The following is a 20,281-nucleotide window of genomic DNA, read 5'->3' as shown; positions in this document are numbered from 1 at the left end:
GGTGGTGCAGGCCTGTAATCCCAGCACTCTGAAGGTTGAGGCGGGAGGATTGTCATGAGTTCGAGACCAGCCTGGATTACCCAGTGAGACTCTTCTCAAAAACACACAAAAAAGCTTTCCTTAAAAGGAAGAAAGACATCCAGCCAGGGAACCTGAAGAACCTAGATTACTGCACGCTTCTTGAAGCAAAGGAAGGGTGAAGACAGCTCCATTTGAAGAGCAGGTTGGGTTGCATATGTGGCTTCAGTATTGCTTTATCCCCACCAGTGTTCCGGAGGCGTGTCCCCAATGTTATGGTGTTGACAGGTGGTGGGACCTTTAAGAGGTAGTTCAGTCAGGGAGGCCCCACCTTCATGAAGTATTTAGTGCACTTCTGCCCCAGTGGGTGGTTATCTTGAGAGGGGTGGTTATAAAGCCTGGTGCCTGTCCTCTTCCACATGTACATGCTTGCTTGCACTTTCTCCTTTCTGCTATGAGTTGAAGCAGGCAAAACCCTCACTTAAGCATATCCTGCTGTAGGATCTGGGCTGTCCAGAAAACAGCAAAACACCTATTTTTTTATAGATTACCCTGGGTCTGGTCTTATGTTCTAGCAACAGGAAGCAGAATAAGACAGCTGTAGCATGGACATTCAGAAGGGGGATGTTGAGCTAAGACCGTGACAGCTGCTGAGGATGGTGTCGCTGCTGAAGAGGGTGCCCGTTGGAGCACAGCAGTGCATGCTCCACTCGAGGTGGGCAAGGCCCCTAAAGCTTTCAGTTGTGACCGTTGAGGGAGAAATCTCTGGGTAGTACATTCCAGCGCTTTCTGACTCTGGCAGCCTTGGTCCGAGTTAAATCAGACTTCTTTTCTGACCCCCTAGCATGGTTGGTAGAAGTGGTGCAAGACGACAGTCTAGTGTGCAGGCGCAGTCAGGAGCTGGGTGTGAGCCCCTTCTCCAGAGTGCTGCTTCATTTTAGGGCCAGGGATTGTAATCTGGGTAAGATGTGGTTTGTGTCTCCCATTTACCACGTTTGTGGTCAGGTTTGAATCAATCTCCAGAACCAAACTAAGATGAATGAATAATAAATGAACTGTGGACTTTGTGAAGGATCTGGATTCGTGTCTGTGAGAGGAACAGAATCAGAACTTTACTGGTATGTTTTCAAACTGCATATATTTATAATGGAAAACAAATCAAGAGGATGAGGGGCTGGTTGGAGGCACAGCTGCTTCAGGTTTTAACAGATCAAGACGCTGATGGGTGTAGGACAGCCTCTGCGGGGCAGCGGCTCAACAAGGGGCCTCAGGCCCTGTCTGCTGTGCTGTGGGGACGCCGGTTGGTTGATGGAGTGGCCAAGCTGTCCGTGCTTTTCGGGCCTGGATTTCCCATACCTATCCCAGCGAGGGCGTTTATCTGGAAAAAGAGGACCACGAGTAGGGATAACCCCCTCCCTCCCCCGCGGCCGGCAGCGGCGGGAACAAAGGCAGCACGTGTCGGGGCGGGGCGAGGCGGGGCGGGGTCAGCCCTCGGCCCCGCCCGCCCCCGGAGCGTCCCACAGCGAGCGGGTGGGCGAGCAGGGCCGCGCGGGCACCAGGGACTCCGGCGACCAGGCTGCCGCCCAGCAGTGCGAGAGAGGCGGCGCCGAGGGGCGGGACGGGCGCTCTCCGCGCCGCCGCCGCCCGATGTGACTCCTGGATGGGGCTCGGCGACTAGAGGCGCCTCCGGCTCGCGGCCACATCTTCCACACCGTGCGCGGCTCGGACTGAGGACGCCGGTAACCGCGGCTCCCAGAGAGACCAGGCCCGCCGGGGCCTGCGCGCGCGCCCGAGCAGGAGGCCTCTGAGGCGCGCGCCCGGGCGGGGACGGGAGCGGGAGCGGGAGCGCGGCGGCGCGGGCGGCCGGGCGGGGGCGGGGCCGCGGCGCCTGCAGAACCTTGGACAGAAGCTTCCGAGTCACCGCCGCCGAGCGCGAGCCCCGCCGAGTGCTGCCGAGCGCTGTCGAGCGCCGGGACCGCGGCGGCCGAGTGCGGCGCGCATTGCGGAGGCCCTGAGCGCAGGAGCCGCCGTTCGTCGGGTAAGCCTGCGCCGCAGCCATCTGCGACCGCGAAGCCGGGTCCGGCCACGCGAGGGTTTGGGGCCGGGGTCCGCTGCTTGTTACCGACAGCGCCCTGGGACCGCAGCGTCTGCGGTGCTGTGGGAGGCGCCAAGGCTGCAGGGCGCGGGCGGGGCCGCAGAGCTGGGGAGGGCCTCACGGCTGCCGGGGTTAGGTCGGTCCGCGGGGTCCCTGGGCACGGAGCCCCGCCCGGCGCTGAGAACCATCTTGTTTTCCACGCAGATCCGGAGGGGCAGCACGCGTCCCAGGAGCGCCCCTCCTCCTCCCGGGGCCGCCGCAGGCTCGGAGAGCCGCTTTTCCCCTCCGGCCGTCAGGCTGGGCGCGCAGGGGTGCGGGCCCGCGCCGGGCGCGCAGCGGCACCATGGGCACGGTGCTGTCCCTGTCCCCCAGCTACCGGAAGGCCACGCTATTTGAGGATGGCGCGGCCACGGTGGGCCACTACACGGCCGTGCAGAACAGCAAGAACGCCAAGGACAAGAACCTGAAGCGGCACTCCATCATCTCCGTGCTGCCCTGGAAGAGGATCGTGGCGGTGTCGGCCAAGAAGAAGAACTCTAAGAAGGTGCAGCCCAACAGCAGCTACCAGAACAACATCACGCACCTCAACAATGAGAACCTGAAGAAGTCGCTGTCGTGCGCCAACCTGTCCACCTTCGCCCAGCCCCCACCGGCCCAGCCGCCCGCACCCCCGGCCAGCCAGCTCTCTGGCTCCCAGACCGGGGTCTCCTCCTCGGTCAAGAAGGCCCCACACCCTGCTGTCACTTCCGCGGGGACACCCAAACGGGTCATCGTCCAGGCGTCCACCAGCGAGCTGCTGCGCTGCCTGGGCGAGTTTCTCTGCCGCCGGTGCTACCGCCTGAAGCACCTGTCCCCCACGGACCCCGTGCTCTGGCTGCGCAGCGTGGACCGCTCGCTGCTTCTGCAGGGCTGGCAGGATCAGGGCTTCATCACGCCGGCCAACGTGGTCTTCCTCTACATGCTTTGCAGGGATGTTATCTCCTCCGAGGTGGGCTCGGACCACGAGCTTCAGGCCGTCCTGCTGACCTGCCTGTACCTCTCCTACTCCTACATGGGCAACGAGATCTCCTACCCGCTCAAGCCCTTCCTGGTGGAGAGCTGCAAGGAGGCCTTTTGGGACCGTTGCCTCTCTGTCATCAACCTCATGAGCTCTAAGATGCTGCAGATCAATGCTGACCCACACTACTTCACACAGGTGTTCTCCGATCTGAAGAACGAGAGCGGCCAGGAGGACAAGAAGCGGCTGCTCCTTGGGCTTGATCGGTGAGCCCTGGAGTCGCATCATGCTAAAGGGTTCAATTCATTTTTAAAAATTTATTATCAAGTCAGAGTTTTGTGTACAATATGTGTCTAGCAAAGCCACCAAGGGCCTCTCCTTTCCCATGTTCTTTCCTTGGGGTTCTTTTCAGCCCTTCGAGAACTCTGGGGACTTCTGAACCATGAGTGATGTACAAACCCAGAAGATGATTCAGAGCCACCCAGGCTGCTGACCTCTCCGTGTGTGGGCTGGCTCCTGCTGCCCCTGCCCTCACTGGATCCAGGGGGTGAGGCTCCCCACTGCTGCCCAGCTGGGAGCTGGTGAGGGGCCACTGGCAGGTGGGCCCAGGGAGGAAGTGTGATTTCTGGTTGGAGGCCCTTTTCTGGGTGGTTTTGGGTGGGTCTTTCTCTGTGGGGCTCCTGGAGCCGGCCACCCTGACAAAGCCTCGAAAGGGGTTGTGAAGCAAGATCCCTACTGCCCGGGACATCTTCAGTCGAGGGGTGAGGTGGGTCTTGTGTCAAGATTGTGATGGTCACTGGACCATGCATGGCCCTGGTTTGCTGTTTTGTTTTCTTTAGGGAGGGCTTTCCTAATGAGAAAGGGAGCTCACCCCTGCCTCTTGACACTACTCCCAGCTCCCACTTTACTGTGGGCTGGTTTGTCTCATTAGGGTCTCTCATTTTGGGTCCCAGCTAAACGAGTGGGGTGAAGCTGGGGACAGCTCCTTTCCTGGGTGATTTCTTTTTCATTTGAATAATGCAGCTTAGTCACCCTGAGGTGAAGGCCAGGACAGCAGCAGATGCCCATTAGCAGCAGCCTGTCTCTGGGCAGGTGGGAGGTCCATGCCTGAGATCAAGCTGGTGCCTACCTAAGTGCTGAGGCCTCTTGCTGGTGCACATGACATTTGCCCTACCAAGCTGGGGGGAAGGGGAGATCAGCTTATAGGGGTGATGTGGTAATGGTGATTCCTACTCCTACCCCTTGTTTCATAGGATTAACACTGTTTCCAAACAGTTCAGTTTCTTCTGGAGAGGAAGCCCTGTTTGCAAGGCTCAGTGAGACAGCTGGATCTTGGAGACAAAGACAGGAGGGTGACTCCTGATTGCTTTGGAGGCTTGGCGATCCTACAACCGATCACTTGCAGCTGCTGATTTTGGTATCCACCTTACTTTAGCAGCTGTAAAAACACATGATGTATATTTTACCGATTTTCTTTCTAATTCTCCCAGACTGGTGGCTTGGGGCTTGGGAGAGGTCTAAAAGAAGGGAACAAGTCTTCCTGCATGGCTCCCTTTCCGGCTTTGGGGAACAAAGAGCAATGTGAAGATGCTACAGAGGATACAGAGTCCCAAGGAGCACTGGAATTGGGGGCTAGGGTCTGGGAGGCAGGAGTCATTTTTTTTCATAGGATTAGGTTCTAGGGGGCAGCTGACTTCTGCACAAGCACCTACTGAAATTCACATTAAAAAAAAGAAAAAGCTGTGAAATTGAGGTCCTGATTTAAGAGGCCTGGAGCAGAGCTTTTAGCCCAAGGTGTTCCTGGAGACTGGGGAAGGGGCCGGCTGGGGCCGGAGAGCCAGGCTGAGCCGTGCCGGGATCGTCAGATCACCAGATGCGGGGCTGGAAGGCACCTGCGGCTGCTGGCACAGACTTCACCTCTGCCTCTCTTCTGCTGGATCCCATGCAGCTTGTCCTCAGATCCTGCTGCCGTGTGTGATCTGAAGTGGGAGGCCTGTGGGGTCCCTCTCGGTGTGGAAGAGGCCCTTTGTGTGCCCAGACTCCAGAGGAGGGCACATGCTTGTGGTCTGGTCCATTCAGCTGGCTCAACCTGCCTGGAACTGTGCCGATGCCATAGGATTCCAGTTTTGTGTCTGTTTCCTTCTCTCTCTCTGTATTTATTATTATTTTTTTATGTTTTGGAGGAGGCGCACATTTCAGGATTGATTAAGGACCAGAAACAGTCTAATTCCATCAATGTGAAGCCTGTGTGTTCTCCTCACTCCCCTTGCACTGGTCATCAGTATTGTGTAAAGGAACAGCTGATATACTTGAGTGTGCAGACTGAGTGTGCAAGCAATGAACCCATTTGACATGCTGCTATGAAGACTATTAGAACAAAAGAAAAAACTAACCTACAAAAAAAAAAACCTTTATTCTTTAATTGTTGCTTTTACAGTGATATTGTGCATGCAAACCAGGAGCATTTTGTGTCTTAAGAAAAATAACCTTAGAACAGATGGCTGTGAAAATTATACCCATACACAGAACAAGCCACAGGAATAATAGTTCAGGATTTGATTTTTCTCTTTTTCTTGTAAACCTGAAGGGTTGATATATTCTTTCCAGGCAGTTACTAGAATTTAGTTTTGTTCCAACAGTTGTTAAACCTGCAATGAAAAGAAAATGTGCCATTCTTTTTTTCTCGGGATTATTCATAGCTGTATATTTGAAACTGCTAATTACACACTTGTGATATATGTTGGTTTTTTAGTGCAATTTATTCTGTAGCTATTCTTTGACCAAACTGTGGGTATTGTTAATTTATATTTGTCTCATTTTGTATGTATGTATAGTGTGTTTGCTCATGAGTATGTGTGGTTTATAATCTGACAAGGTCACAAAGCTCAGTTTGGCTGTAATTTAATTGCCCTTCCCTTATTTTTATTTATTTTTGTACTGTGCTGATTCAATAAAATGCACTGACCATCCATTACCTGGGTCTCTTTTTGGGGGCCCATCATTTGTGAACAGGATGGGGGCAATGTTAATACATGATTCATGCACTTAGAACAAAATTGGATTTGTGTTATGGGGGGGGGAGCTGGGGGAAAGAGCTGAATACACTAAGGTGATTAAGAAAGCAGCACAGGTTAAGTAGGCTTTGGTTTGGTGGCAGGGACAGGCATTCCCCAAAGGCTTTCTTGTAGAGGTAGATGACTGGCACCTCAAGCCAAAGAGGGTCACATGGCTTGGCCAAGTGTGTCCTGACCTTAGACCCAAAGTTTGCAACTAAGGCTGTTGCTTCCATAATTCCGGGGCCCTGGCCCTGCTCAGCACTCACTGGGCAGAGACTTCTGGGCCAGCAGGGGTGGATGGTGACTATGTGGGCCAACCCTGCCAGTTTAGCTCTGTGCAGGTATCTGAGAAGGAACTCACCCTGGGGCTTCCAGAGAAGCAGCCACCCCAGCTTGTACTTACGGTAAGGTTGACTCAGTCCCGTCAGTTCCAGAAGTCCATTTGCAGATCAGCCTCAACCTAAGAGAGAGGGGAGCGGGAACTGGCCCTCCCCAGGCCCTGTACCCAGGGGTCAGGAGCTGTCAGCCTGGGTTGGGGCTATTGGCTTTCTCAAGGCAGCTCTGTGGACTGAGCCACCCCTGCATGTCTTCGCGCCAGAGGCCGCAGAGTCCTGGGGTGCTGGGCTTACCCCACGGCCACTGCTGGGCCTCCTCATTTGCCTGCAGCTCCCACTCCTACCTGAGAAGTGGTTCTTGCTTTCTCGGTCTCTCCTCTCCTTCCACTTCCCCATCCCAAACAGCCACCCTGCACAGAGGCTGTTCTGGCCTCTTCACTGCTGCCAGAGGAACCTGAGCCGCCCTTCCTCGTGCACTTATTGATGCGAAGGTCGTGTTCTCTGGTGCCAAGCAGTGGGGTTCGACATAGGGTGCAGGCTTCAACATGGCAGAAGTGTTTGGATGTAACTCCACTGCCTTCTCTCCCTGTCTCCTTCCCACAGTATTATTCTTACTCACTGTTTAATATTTTTGTTCAAAAGCCTCAGGCAATTATCCTCCATTTTACATTACTTGTGCTTAATTCTCCTTTCTATCCTCTGGGATAGACAGCTGGCTTTAAGCTACAGTTTCACAATTATAATTTCCAATGACAGATAAGCAGAACACCTTTAAAAATAAGATTTAATGCTTTATTGCTCTTGATAGTAAATCAAAATATGCTTTGGAAATAAAGTTAATTTAATGGAAAATAGGAATATATGCACCAAATCATAAAACCGCATTGAATTACAATGAGAGAAACCACTTCGTTGCATACAATTACTGTCCCTTTCCTTTCCCCTCAGCACCCCGATGCATTAGCCATGCTCAAGCACACCCTAACTCCATGGTCCTCCTCACTGCCACACGCTGGGACTGCTTTGCGCGCGCCATACGAAAGTGCTTGCGGACGGCCAGCAGCCCTGTGGCCTTGGCGGCAGGCCCCGGTGCCGGTCTGTGGGGTTGTGGGGTACAGCAAAAGGTGGATGGCGAGAGGCCCAACTCTTCTTTCCTCTTCAGCCTCCGACAGGCCACTCATTTGGCACAGCTATTTTGGTGTGTTTAAAACATATTTGCACGTGTCTAGTGTAAAGCAGGTCTGGGGAGCGAGGTGGAAAGGAGAGGCGAAGGTGCAGTTAGATGGTTCCGTTAGTGCCGCTGACAGCTGGATGTGGGCACCTCTCACCGTGCAGGGAGCTGACCAGGCTTGGGGATGAGAGGGGTCCCAAGGGCAGGATGCCAACAGGACTCTGTGTTGCAAACCGCACATAGTACCAAACCCCGGGAAGGGAGGACATGAGACCAGGCTGCTGGGCCACTGTGGTCAGCCAGGTGACCATATCAGGCCCTGGGCAAGGCACAAAAGGTGCCACACAGGCACTTAGTGAGTTCTGCTGGTCAGGGTGGAAGGATCATGGCAAGGGGCAGTGTTTGTGGCAGAAAGAGAAGAAAACTTCAGGCTGTCCCTTTTATACCCCTGCCAGCTCCTCTTGAGGTGTGGGCTCCCCTCACTCCTTACAACATGGAGTGCCTGCTCCAAGAGTCTCTTTCCAAGGCTCTGCGCTGGAAGGCCTAGCTGCTCACAGGCCACAGCCTCCTCCTCAGTGGCTGCGACCAGGGAGGAGGGCTTGGGAAGGCTGAAGCACAGGCACTTTTTGCTGGGCAGAACTGGCAAGACAGCAGCTCTCCTGGGAGGAGTCCATGGATGCCAGGCTCCAGCAGGGGTTTGTGCATGGCATGGGAGGACACCCTGGCCTGGCCTGCAGTGCCAGGACCCCACACTGCTTTCTGCTGCTCCGCCTCCTGTGGTTCCTGTGTGCTTTAAGCCCCACCGAGGTCCTACCTCTCCCAGTGACTAGGAAAACCTCTGAGGCATTGGAGAAGGAAAGCTGGAAATCCCAAGCGCGCTCCTGTGTTTTCTTACTAAGCAGTAGACAGATACAACCTGCACACTGCAGAAAGGCGTGTGAGGCAACTGCCAATGGAGGCTGTGGGCTGAGATGGTCCTGGAGCATCCTCACACTGCCTCTTGGGAGAGGTGGTCAGGAGGCCTGGGGCCCTGGTGGTGAGGGGAGTCTCCCAGGGGCAGGCTCTGGGAGAGACGGACCCCAGCGGGGCATGGCTGAGGGGCTGCGCTACAAGCGGACCCGCTCACCTGGTGGCTTTGGCTGGCTGCTGGGGATCTTCGGGTCTGTGCAGGAGCCCCTGAGGGTGATCACCTTGGAGGACAAGGGCACAGGGCCTGGCCCCCAAGTCACAGCAACCAGGTCCCCCCAGCTGCCGGGGGAGCAGGGCTTTGGCTGGAGAGACTGCATCCTGGGCTCCCCTCCCTGTTCCCTTCTTGGGGTCAGCAGCTGGTCATTGTGTCAAGGCCTGCTGACTTGACCTGCCGCCCAGGGGATGCTTGTGCAGAATAAAGGTGCATCCAGTTGCCTTCGAGTTGAGATGTGGGCTGGATGCTGGCCTGGGGGTCTGGAGCAGGGCTCCAGGGTCTTTGGTTTACTGAAGAGGGACTGCAGAAAGCTGAGACAGCAGGAGATGGAGGCGGAGGCAGAAAGCCAGGAAGACCACCTCGAGGGGAGGGGCCTTGGGGAAGCAGCAGAGGGGCCCCTCCTGGCGGGGAGCTTGCAAGCTGATTTTGAGCAGCATTAGCAGGGATGTAGCAATTAGGCCAGAACCTAGGATGCTGAGGGAGGCTGAGCCCCCCACCAGCCTCGTCCCGGCCCAGCCTCCTGTCCTGGCCCATCTCACAAGGAGGGGTCAGTTGCCTGGCACACTGAGAATGAAGCCCGAGCGGTTCTTGGTGAAGTTGGGCTGGGGCTGGTTGAGCCGTGTCTCCACAGAGACGGTGCACTTCTTCCCATGAAGGCTGCACTGCACTGGGTTGGTGACATTCACTTGAAGGTGACGCTTCTCACTGCAAGAACCGAACCAATAAGAGAGATCAGGCAGGCAGGCAGCAGGCAGATTTAGAACAGGGTCCAATCCTGGAAGTCCAGGGCTCTGCTGTTTGCCAGACCTCAGCTGGAGCTGGGCAGCAGATGTGCTGGAGCCTCAGCACCATATCCGTGGCTCAGGCTGGAGACTGAGTCACTTGGGCCTTAGGCATCCCCAGGGTAGGCTTCTGACCTATGACTCTCAGCTATCCTGATTGTGACAGGGAGACACCCCCTGGGAGGACAGGGTGTCTGCTAGGAGTCCCGGCTGCTGGCCCTGTGTCCTGGAGTCCAGCTGCTAGAAGTGAGTCTGGGTTGAAAACTGGTTCCACCCCGGGGCTGGATGGTGTCATGGCTTTGCTGATGATCACCATCGTCAGGGGCCTACGGGGGGTCAGGTTGGTGGTGGTCCTGCATCTGTCTCTGCAAGACCGGTATGGAAGGAACTCAGGTTCTCCCGGCCTGGGAGTCCTGTGCCTCCTGGGGTTGGGGAGGCCTCAGCCAGGGCTTCCTTGCTGCATGAGAGGTCAGGAGTGTAGGCAGCCCCATGGCACTGCACTCCCTGCTGTACAAATACAGCCCTTTCTTCCAGCTCTTCATACCGCTAGATTACACTTAAGGACCAGATGGTTTTATTATTTTTATTTATTTTTTGGTTTTATGGAGATGGGGTATTGCTATGTATCCCAGGCTGGGCTTGAACTCACACTGATCCTCCTGCCTCAGCCTCTTGAGTGCTGGGATTACAGGTGTATGACAGCTGGTTATTTCAAAAGCTGAGAAAGATGTCAGAATAGGCTGGCACCTAATAGTACATACACGAGCCAGGACAGTTCCACGTTGCCCCTTGGCTCTGAGCTGGGAGGGGCGGGGAAAAGGGAGGGGCCTGCTCCTGGGTCAGAGCAGCTTTCTGCCCTGCGTGCCCAGAGCTCTGGGAATCCTTTCGCTGCTCAGGGTGGTGTGCAGGGTGCAGACAGGCTGGACTCAGGACTAAGGTTTCTCCTTGTGCTCAACAGTGAGCACCAGGCTGCTGTGTCCACACTGCAGCGAGAAGACTGGAGCTGGGGCCACCATGCGCTCAACATCTGCCCTGAAGGACAGGGGTCCCCTTGGCCCCTGTGGACACGAGGCGCTTCCTCTGCACGGCTGGCTGGAGCAGCTCAGCGGCTTGGGTGCTGAGGCAGCCAACCAGGCTCCCGTGGGGCCAGTGCCGAGAACACAGCTTCCCTGGAGCTCCCTGTGGGTGCGTCCTGCAGAAGGCCCCAGAGTCTTGGTGAGCAATTTTAGGTGCTCTCAGGGGCTCTCCCAGCTACTTCCTACCTGCCGTCTCAGTGCCCATGATGTAGAGGCAGAAAATGGACACAGGAAGAGGAAGAGGATGGTGGTTATCACTTGTGAGCATTAGGTATCTGATACTTAATATCTTGTCAGCTACAGCTAAAAGCTTGGCTTAGTTATTTTTAACCAGACTTGCATGTAAAAATAGCAGAGCCCATCAGAGGCAATGAGTCAGGCCTCTTCTATCCTGTGGGTTTCAGGGCTGCTTTGCAGGTAGATGCACAGCCCTTGGCTGCCTCAGTCACCCTTGGTCCACGGTGGCCCTCATGCTGGCCCAGAGCAGGCAAAGCCCCAGTTCTGTGGGCTACCTGTAGCTGCCTCCAGGACTAGGCTGGCTCCCGATTCCCCCTTTGTCAACCCAGAGTGTCCTCCCTCCTGAGCTGGCAGAGGCCTCGCCTTGTTCTCTCCTCCAGGTGGTGGGCTAGTGCCCTTCCCTTAGCTCACTGCTAGGAGCCAGGGTGAGGCCTGGCACAGGAACATGCACACAGTGGGTCTAGGGTCTCCTAGTGACTCAAAGTCTCAGGGAATGGGCTCTAAACAGGCCACATTCCAGATCAGCTGGAGAAAACTAACGAGAGAGAGGACGGGGTGGGGCGGCGGGGGGGGGGGGAGGAATCAGCACCACCCAGTGTTCTGGCTCCTCTCAGCAGCAGGCCCTCCTGGCGGCAGAGCCCGGCCCAGCAGGACCCTGTGGCCCTCAGTGTCAGCAGTGTGGCCCCTGCCTGTGTCCCCTCCACTTTGGGGCTGTGTAGCCCCTTCTGCTCTCAGTCTTGAAGCAGGGATGCAGCTGGTGAGAAGGCATGAACGGTACCCAGGGAGACAATGGGACTTCACCTTGAAAGCCACCTGTGGGCTCAGGGTGAGATAGGCTGCAGACAGCCCTGCTCCTGCTGCCCGTCGTCCTGGGCACTGGCTCAGAGCTGCTGGGGGGAAGGGAGAGAGAAGAAAAGATCCCAGCAGGGAAGAAAGCAGGACGCAGGCACTGTGCTTCCAGCAGAGGGGAGAGCAGCACAGGCTCAGGAAGTCCACGCAGATGCTCCCAAGTCAGGGCTGCAGGGCAGGGTGGGGCTGGCTCCTGTGCCTCCAGAGACCACCCCTGCTGAGCGCAGGCTCTCCAGGGAGGGCAAGGGGCAGGGCAAGTCTTCTGGCTGCAGATGCACACAGCTCTGGCCCCTTCTCTCTCCTGTCCCACCCTCCTGTGCCAGCCCCGATGCCCCGTCCCTCCCGTGGGATGTGCTGTCCCAGGACGTAGCTAGTTGTCCTCTCCTTCCACGCCACAGGCACAGGCGTGGGGCTTGCTGCAGTGATTCCCAGAAGCTGTCTTTCCTGGCGGAGGAGCCCTGCTGTGCAAGAGCCAGGGAGGTGGTACCGAGAGGGGCTGTGTGCATCACTCATTGCAGGGCTGTGCCCGCATTGCCTCGCCCCGCCATGCCGCCCAGCCTGCCCCTCTCTTGAATCACAGACCAAACTCTGAACTCCCACTTCCCAACACCAACCCTCAGCTGAGTGAGAGTTAGAGACTCAGCAGGGAGGAAAAGGCCATCTTTAGTGGGATCCCCATACCCCCTCTCCATCCCCAGAATTTCTAGGTGCAATTTTCTAAGTCACCTGTGATCTCTCCTGATTTGTTTGAGATCTTAATACGAGACCAAGGGCCATAGGGCTGGGGGGCCTGGATTCTTATCCTGGTCTTGCCAGCTTACTGGCTTCACGACCTTGTTGAAATTTCTCAAGCCTCTGTCTTTTACAACTGCCAAGTATATGTAAGAAATCTATCCTTTGCCCACCTAACAGTGAAGATAAATGAAAGGAGTAATTTTACCCATCCATCAGTCCAGCTGCTGCTCTGCAGTCCTTGCCCAGTACTTAATCCATGTCAGGCACCATGCTAGGTGCCAGAAATGCAGAAACGAGTCCATCCCAAACTTGGGGGTCTTCTCCCAAGTCTTGGCCAGCTGCCTGGCCTCCCGGGAACTGCAGTCTGGGAGCAGTGTGTGTGGGTGCTTAGGAAGATGCAAAGCACTGTGTCTGTGAAATGGACACTATTATTTTGCTTCACAGATAAAACCACACTCCTTTCTCAGTCAAGTGCTAAGACTCTCTGAAAGAGGTGGTTCAGAAGAGCGATTCTGCAGACTCGGTTTATGTTCTTTACACATTTGCACACAGTTCATCAAACCCTGTGAATGTTTCTGTTTGGCACCGTCACTTCCCAAGTGTCTGACTTTCTGGGGCTCGGAGGGTAGGTTTGACCCTATGTTCAAAGCTGACAAGTTTATAGGGCATCAGTGCCATATGCACCGCTTTCCTGACTCAGAATCCAAGTTCCTCCAGGATGGGAAGGGGTCTTGTGGGGGTTCAAATGCAGTATCCCGAGGACTGGGGATGCTCCCAGGTGTGGGGGAACATTGAGCCAAGCCCCAGGTTGTGGGCTTGCTGGGTCAGAGAGATGCCGCAGGCCTCAGTTCACCTGGTCTGCAAGCCACTCTCCCAGCCCGTTCACTCCACCTGCACATTTCATCCACCTTACACACTCACCGCAGCCTCAACATGAGGATGGCAGTGGGCATGGCTGGTCCACACCCTCAAGGACTGAAATGTAATGTGCCCAGTTCATAAAGCTCCATTCCAAAGGTAGAGCGGCCAGATGGCCTGTGAAAGGGGCAGGTCCCAGGAGGGAGGCCTGCTCCTTGGAAAAGAAATATTCTGTATCACCCTTAAAGACAGCACATCCCCAGGTTCCCGCTCTTCCTTGGCACGGCCCTGCATGGCCCTGGCCTGATGCCCGGCCTGTCCGCATGGGGCTGCTGTGGGCTCAGCAGAAGAGGGGGTTTAGTGTGTAACAGAACAATGAGGGCAGAAAGAAGAACCAGCCTTCTGTTCTGTAGACTTTGGTAAAGGCACCTGGCTGGTCACTGACATACTGTCATTGACAGGCTACAAAAGAAGAAAACACACATGCACTTCGGTGGTTCCTCACTAAGTCAAACCCAGACTTACCATATGACCCAGCAGTACTACTCCTCGATATGTGCCCAAAAGAAATGAAACAGGTGTCCACACAAAAGCTGGAATGTGAACTATTTAGAAAAGACAGAAACAACCCAAATGTCTACCAGTGGGTGAATGGATCAACAAAATGTGGTATATCCATTCACTGGAATTATTCAATGGAATATTATTCAGTAACAAAAAGGATTAAAGTATTGACACATGGTACAATATAATGAACCTTGAAAATATGCTTAGGAAAAGAAACCAAGTACAAAAGCCCAAATATTCTATGATTCCATTTATATGAAATGTTCCAAACAGGCAACATATATTTTATTTTATTGGTACTGGGGATCGAACTTGGGTCCTTGTGCTTATGAGGCAGGTGGCGGAACCACTGAGCTAAATCCCCAGCCCCAACAGGCAACATATAGAGATAAAAAAACAGATGAGTTGTTGTTAAAGGCTGGAGGGGGCATGGAGGGGGTGCTTGAAGGTTACCGAGTTTCCTTTTGGAATGAGGTAAATATTCTGGAACTAGACAGAGGTGACGGCTACACAATACTGTGCATATACTAAATGTGACATTCAATTTGGTGTGAATTTTATCATGATTTAAAAAAAACCTCTGGATTGACTTAGAGGAAACATAAGGTGTTGCCTTCAAACTATGTTTTTCTCTCCTTATTTCAAGTCCAACCACAACAATTTTAAGGCCAGCAAGAGGTTCCTGTGGCTCTTTGGAGAGGAGCAGTCGCAGGCCCTGAGCAGCGGACAGAGTATGTGCAGGGCTCTTGGCGACACGGCTCTGGCTCGAGCTCCACCACATGCTGGGTCCTGACAGAGCCAAAGCCCTCTCCTCAGCTTTTATTTATTTATTTATTTATTTATTTGTTGGTACCGGGGATTGAACTTGGGTCCTTGCACTTGCACAGCAGGCGGCGAAACCACTGAGCTAAATCCCTGGCCCTCTCCTCAGCCTTTAAAGAAAAGGACACAGGTTTTATGGATCGAGCAGGGTGTCTCCCTCTAATGGTGTGCCAAGCCAAGCGACAGCTGCCCACATAGGCTGGCTGCACGGGAAGGGGTTTTCTCTCCCCATCTTCTGTTACAGGATTTAGTGGCTCAGCCAACTGGAATTTGGAGACTTTCATCTCATGTCATCTGTTCTCAGCCATCCCTGCAGGCAAATGGCCTTTATCAAATTACTTTTCTTTGTTTTTCATTTGGACCTGGGTCTTTTGCTCATTAGAGCAGCCCGAGGGTCATCGCAGGAACAGATTAGTATGAGAAGCCAATTTGGGCTCCAAACCGCCCATGCCTTGATGGGCCTTGCACGAAGGGGACATCTCAAGTCTGTCTCGCGCCGAATCTGCCCAGAGAATGAATGCCTAGGGTCAGGGAGCCGTCCTGCTGGTGCCCTGAGCATGCCAGGAGGACTTGAACTGACTGGGCGGCTCGCTCTTCTCAGCGGCAGTCCAGTGTCCTCCTTTTGGCCACTGGGATGACCCCGGTTCCAGCCAGTGCACCTTTAGGGGACGTGCAATGGAAGCGGGTGCATGTGGAGGCTGGTGACAGTGCTCTCTGGGCTGTGGCAGGCACGCTGCATGGCTAATACGATGTCTTCTTGCGTCAGCACACAGGACATGGCAGGAGGAACCTCGCCTTGCACCAAGGACAGGCGGGAGTACACAGACGCTTTGGAATGTCATAAGTGCTTCATGATAAAGCCAGAGTCACAGAGACAGGCCATGTTCCGTCTCGACGTCACTAAGACAGTGTGTGCTCTCCAGGTCACGCTGAGGACAAGGGCCTCCGACTGGGACGCCTCCAGCTCCTGTGTGCAGCCCGCACTGGCGTTTTGCTTCCTTCCAGAGCAGGTCCCTGTGATGTCAAACCGCAGAGGGCCTCGCTTTCACAACCCTGCTGTAGAGTGCAACGAATGCTCGCACCACCGTCGCTTCTCAAGTGAGGGCACACGCCTAGGCGCACTTCCTGCCCCACTGAGGCCTTGCCGGCCCGGCCGCAGCTTAGAAGATGAAACAGCTGGGTCATGGTACAGGGCTCAGGGTGCTGCCAGAACCTCAGCCACGCCTGGACTCTGCCTCCACCCCAGCCTTCAACTGCCCTGGCGCCCAGGTGGCAGAAGCTGCGCTAGCCACTGTGTCCCTGCGCTGCTCGGGGACCTCCCAGCCTGGGACACCCTCCCCTTTCATCTCTCCTGCCGGCTGCCATTTCCTTGGCACCAGTGAGCACCCGAGGGGTGGGCTGCCCACCATCTAGAGCTGGCTACGGGCTGAGCCCAGCACACTCATCCAAGACGGGAGAGGGCGATGCTACTGGCCAGGGGGAGCCCAGGGTACGCAGAGGAGGCTGCCCTGGCCTCGAGCGACTGAGAAGTGACAGCCTCAGAGATGTAACCTCACAGATGAGTACGACTCTTGCAGGAGCTTTCTAGGCTTTGTTTTGTTTTCTCATTCCTTAAATTGTTGCCGTTTGTTTTGTTCAGTTCTTTTCACTTTATGTTATCTCACAGTGGTGCCACCCACGAATGGCCCAAGCCTGTTCCCGTCCTACACCTCCAGGCAAATCTTCTGAATGCGCCACAGCTGAGTGTTCATATGTGCAACATGGAGCCCACCCGCTTGGCCCCTTCCCTCAGACTACTACTTCCCCCTCTCGTCACGTCACGCAAGCAGGTCGCAACATCCGGCTGCCATGGAGGCCAGGGGGCCAGGAGCCAGCCCCGCCCCGCCAGCCCTCCACGGTGCATGGGAGTTCAGTCCCTGGTTTCCGCCATAGCCCTAACTGGTTTCTCCGCCACACTCCTGCTTCAACCACACCCTCCAGACTGTCATCAGTGACGCTGCTACAGGCACAAACATCCTGCCGCTCCCCGCTACCTTGCTTCACTCCTCGCCGGGCTTTCTAGGCGCCAGCTTCAGATTGAGGCTGTTCGGACGTGGCCTCTGCTCTCAGTCCCCGAGTGAGGAATTCTGCTGTGCTGGTCTCAGCAAGGGACAGGACTGACAAGTCTGACTCCTACAAGCACCTGCAGGTGTGGAGTCCACGTCTGTGGGGCACCTGTCACATCACAGCAGATGCTAGCAGGACAACTGCAGGCGGCAGGGAGAGGCGGGGATGAAGCAGCATGGGAGGAAGGCCCAGCCATGTCCAGCACTGGGACACTGGCCGGGGCCACAGCAAGAGTAGGAGGACTGAGGCCCTGTGTTCAGCTAGGCTGGCACAGGCTGCCGGCTCTGTGAACAGGCAAAGCACCACCAGGCAGGAAAGCAAATAGTTTTCAGTGAAAATCAGAGACCTGCAGCTTTCCTGCCTTTTGACCTCTTGAAAAGTGGGCCCACTCTACATCGCCAAAGGCAAAGGGAGAACTCAGGAAGCCAGAAGAGCACTGGGTGAGGCGACAACGGGAACGCAGTCCTACACCCCTCTGTCACGGGAGAGGGAGGACAAATCAGGGCAACAAGGGCCCGAGTGTTGGCCAGTCTCCGCTGTCACAAAAAGGATCATGGCAGGACACGCCGTAGGACAGATGCAACAGGAGACTAACAGTCACAGGCTGTACATTTCACAGTGAGACGAGCATTCACCATGAAAAACAACAGTAAAAGCAACAGACTTTTAGGGCTTAAAGTAATAATAAACTAAAATCCTAAATGACACAGTGTGGTGGTGCACACCTGTAATTCCAGCTCATGGAGGGGCTGAGGCAGGAGGATTGCCGTAAGTTTGAGGCCAGCCTGAGCAACATAGTGAGTTCAAGGCCAGCCTGAAATACAAAGTGAGACCCTGCTTAAAAAACCAAAAACCAAACAAACAAACCAAAAACCAAAAAAACAAACAACCAACCAAACAAAAAAACCCCTAGATGACCACAGTAGCATGAAAGATGGGGATGTCCTGGTGGACATTCCAGACAGCCCTTGTCTGGGTGCAGGGCAGGGAGACTGATGGACGTCGGGCCTCCTCTAGACCAGCAGAGACATGAAAAGGATCAGTGGGAAACAAGACAGGAAGCTGTAACTTTCAAAGTACAAGGAAGAGTAAAAAGAGAATCTGACCTGTCTAATGGAAGGAAGAGGGAAAGGAGAACAAAGGCACCAGGGAGAAACATGAGAACAAGGAAACCCAGACCAATGTGAAAAAAATAGTAACAAATATGCTTAATTAGAGAAACAGGTACAGTAAACCAGATGTATAAACTGTTCAAGCATTTGTCAGATTTATTTATTTATTTTTGGTACCGGGGAATCAAACTTGGGTCCTTGCGCTTGCGCGGCAGGCGGCGAAACCACTGAGCTAAATCCCCGGCCCTGTCAGATTTAATTTTAAAAATGCAAGTATATGCTACTTACAGAGACACACTCTAAATCATAAAGACACAGAAAAGTTAAAAAATAAGGGGTTGAATAAGGTATGACTCAAATATTATTCAAAGGAAAGCTGGAAACATTTTGCTGGGAAAAAAGCTCATCAGATAATTGTTTTCTTTATCAAGGAGTGGGTCACTACATATCATACTTGCATACGTGTGCACACACATACCCCTGTGTGTAGACATCTTTCTCAAAAAAATATAGGTTGGCAGATAATATTAAAAGAACATAAAAAGATGTGTTATGTACATGTACCAACTCCCCATGAGGAATGTAATCATGTATGGCAAGCATTTTATAAAAATAAAACTCAAGGAAAAAAAGCACATAGAAATGTGTGTGTGTTGTGTACTTGTATGTGTATTCGCTACACTCAACACTTAGAGAAAACCCATTCTTTGAAAGTACACACACGGCAGGTGCTAGGGAGACCATATGAGAAAGTCTGGTAAGAACTTATGAACTAGCGTCACACAGAAACCATCTTCTCTGTCTACAGTACAGTGAACATGTAGATGAAACAGTACAATAGAATATAACGATAGTGCTATGTGCTAAATTATGTTCCTCCCATCCCAACCCAAATGCTGAAGCCTACGCCTAACATGGCTGTGTCTGGAGACGAGGTCTTGCACGTGGTGCCGGGCATGGGACCCGGGCCTGATGCACTCAGAGCACTCACTCTTGCATCTGGCACGTCCAGCCTCTGGGACTGTAAGAAAGTACGTTTCTGTTGTTTGTCACTTAGTCTATGGTGTTTTGTTATGGCAGCCTCGGTGGACCAAGGCAGACAGTAAAAATGTATACAAGAGCTTTACAAATATTGGTTTATGAAACCCTTATTACAACATAAGGTAAGTTCCATCTTCAGAAGAGGAAATGAGCCCAAAGAGGTAAGGACCTGCCAAAGTCACACAGCAGAGGCAGAACTTGAACCCAAGTAACCCAGGCCAAAGCCCAGGGCTTACGTGTGTGTCCTGGCAAGGAAACAGGAAGGTGTTTTTGGCAGTGCTTCCCAACTGCGTGCTCTGAGGCGGGGGAGCTGAGCATTTTCCTTGCCTGCATAGATACAGCTCCTAGTGCTGTGTCTGACACAAAGAGGAGTCCACTGCTGTCAACAGAAATTAAGACTGAATAAAAAAAAAAAAATGACAATTAAGGCAGCAAGGGCTGACTTCAACACAAGACACTGCCCAGAAGATGTGGCTAGCACCAAGCCTCTTCGAAGCAGGGTTGTTAAGAGGTGAGGTGGAGCCACCAGTGAGCTGGGCTGGGACCTGGGGAAGTCAGGACTGAGGACATGGTTCCCTGCCGGGTGCAAGGGGCTGTCTGCACATAGGTGTAATTAGAACACAGTACGAGGCACTAGGCATGCTCACTATTCAGGGATTCCTTGGGGAACTGCAGAATCCTTACCTTGCTCTGTAGACCCAGATTTTTATGTACTAGATGCTGCCTCCTCATTACTAATGAAATTCTCAGGGAAATAAAAACATTTTGAAGGGGGGAAAATATTTGGACTGTTTTTTTTTTTTTTTTCCCCAGTGCGGGGGATCAAACACATGGTCTTGCTCTACCACTCTGGTGTTCACCCCAGCGGGACTGAAGATTCTGGAAGGATGTATGCAAGGCCAGAGAAGTCCCAGGACTTACATGAAAAAACTCATAGAAACATGTCACTGTTTCTATGTCCTGAGATTTAATGGAGATGAGCAGACACTGGCTCCGTGCAGATTTCTCAGTAATACGCAGCGCAGTGTGGGCAGGCACGGCAGGGAGCGCTTCGCTGGCTGGGGCTGGGGCTGGGGGCTGGGGCTGGGGCTGGGCTAGGGCTGGGCTGCTGGGCTCGCAGCGGGAAGGGCCTCGGTGGGGGCGGGGCTGAAGAGCACCGCACTTTTATTAAGAACTGACCATGCGGTAGGCCCTGGACCAAACACTTCGCCAGCCTTATTTGATCCTTCCCAAAGCTGTCA

General features: G+C 53.9%; 2 protein-coding genes across 4 annotated transcripts in view; one reads left to right on the top strand and one right to left on the bottom strand.

Moving 5' to 3' along the window:
* Window positions 1-1,915: 1,915 nt before the first annotated feature.
* On the top strand, window positions 1,916-6,081 carry Cdk5r1 (cyclin dependent kinase 5 regulatory subunit 1). The gene is made up of 2 exons (XM_004870604.4): window positions 1,916-2,056; window positions 2,318-6,081. Exon 2 carries the CDS (start codon window positions 2,457-2,459, stop codon window positions 3,378-3,380), a length of 924 nt encoding a protein of 307 aa, XP_004870661.1. The 5' UTR covers window positions 1,916-2,056; window positions 2,318-2,456; the 3' UTR covers window positions 3,381-6,081.
* A 1,190-nt stretch (window positions 6,082-7,271) lies between these two features.
* The window catches only part of Myo1d (myosin ID), a 334,710-nt gene continuing 321,700 nt past the window's right edge, over window positions 7,272-20,281 (bottom strand). For all 3 annotated transcript variants that reach the window (XM_004870605.4, XM_004870606.4, XM_087191493.1), the window contains one exon: window positions 7,272-9,560. In XM_004870605.4, coding sequence (XP_004870662.2) covers window positions 9,404-9,560 — 157 coding nt within the window. In that variant the 3' untranslated portion in view covers window positions 7,272-9,403. The remainder of the gene's footprint in view (window positions 9,561-20,281) is intronic.

Source organism: Heterocephalus glaber, unplaced genomic scaffold (assembly GCF_053883595.1).
Source record: "Heterocephalus glaber isolate CG9 unplaced genomic scaffold, H.glaber_assembly_v1.0 deba00001564, whole genome shotgun sequence".
Taxonomy (NCBI): domain Eukaryota; kingdom Metazoa; phylum Chordata; class Mammalia; order Rodentia; family Bathyergidae; genus Heterocephalus; species Heterocephalus glaber.
This window is presented reverse-complemented; position numbering and strand designations above follow the sequence as displayed.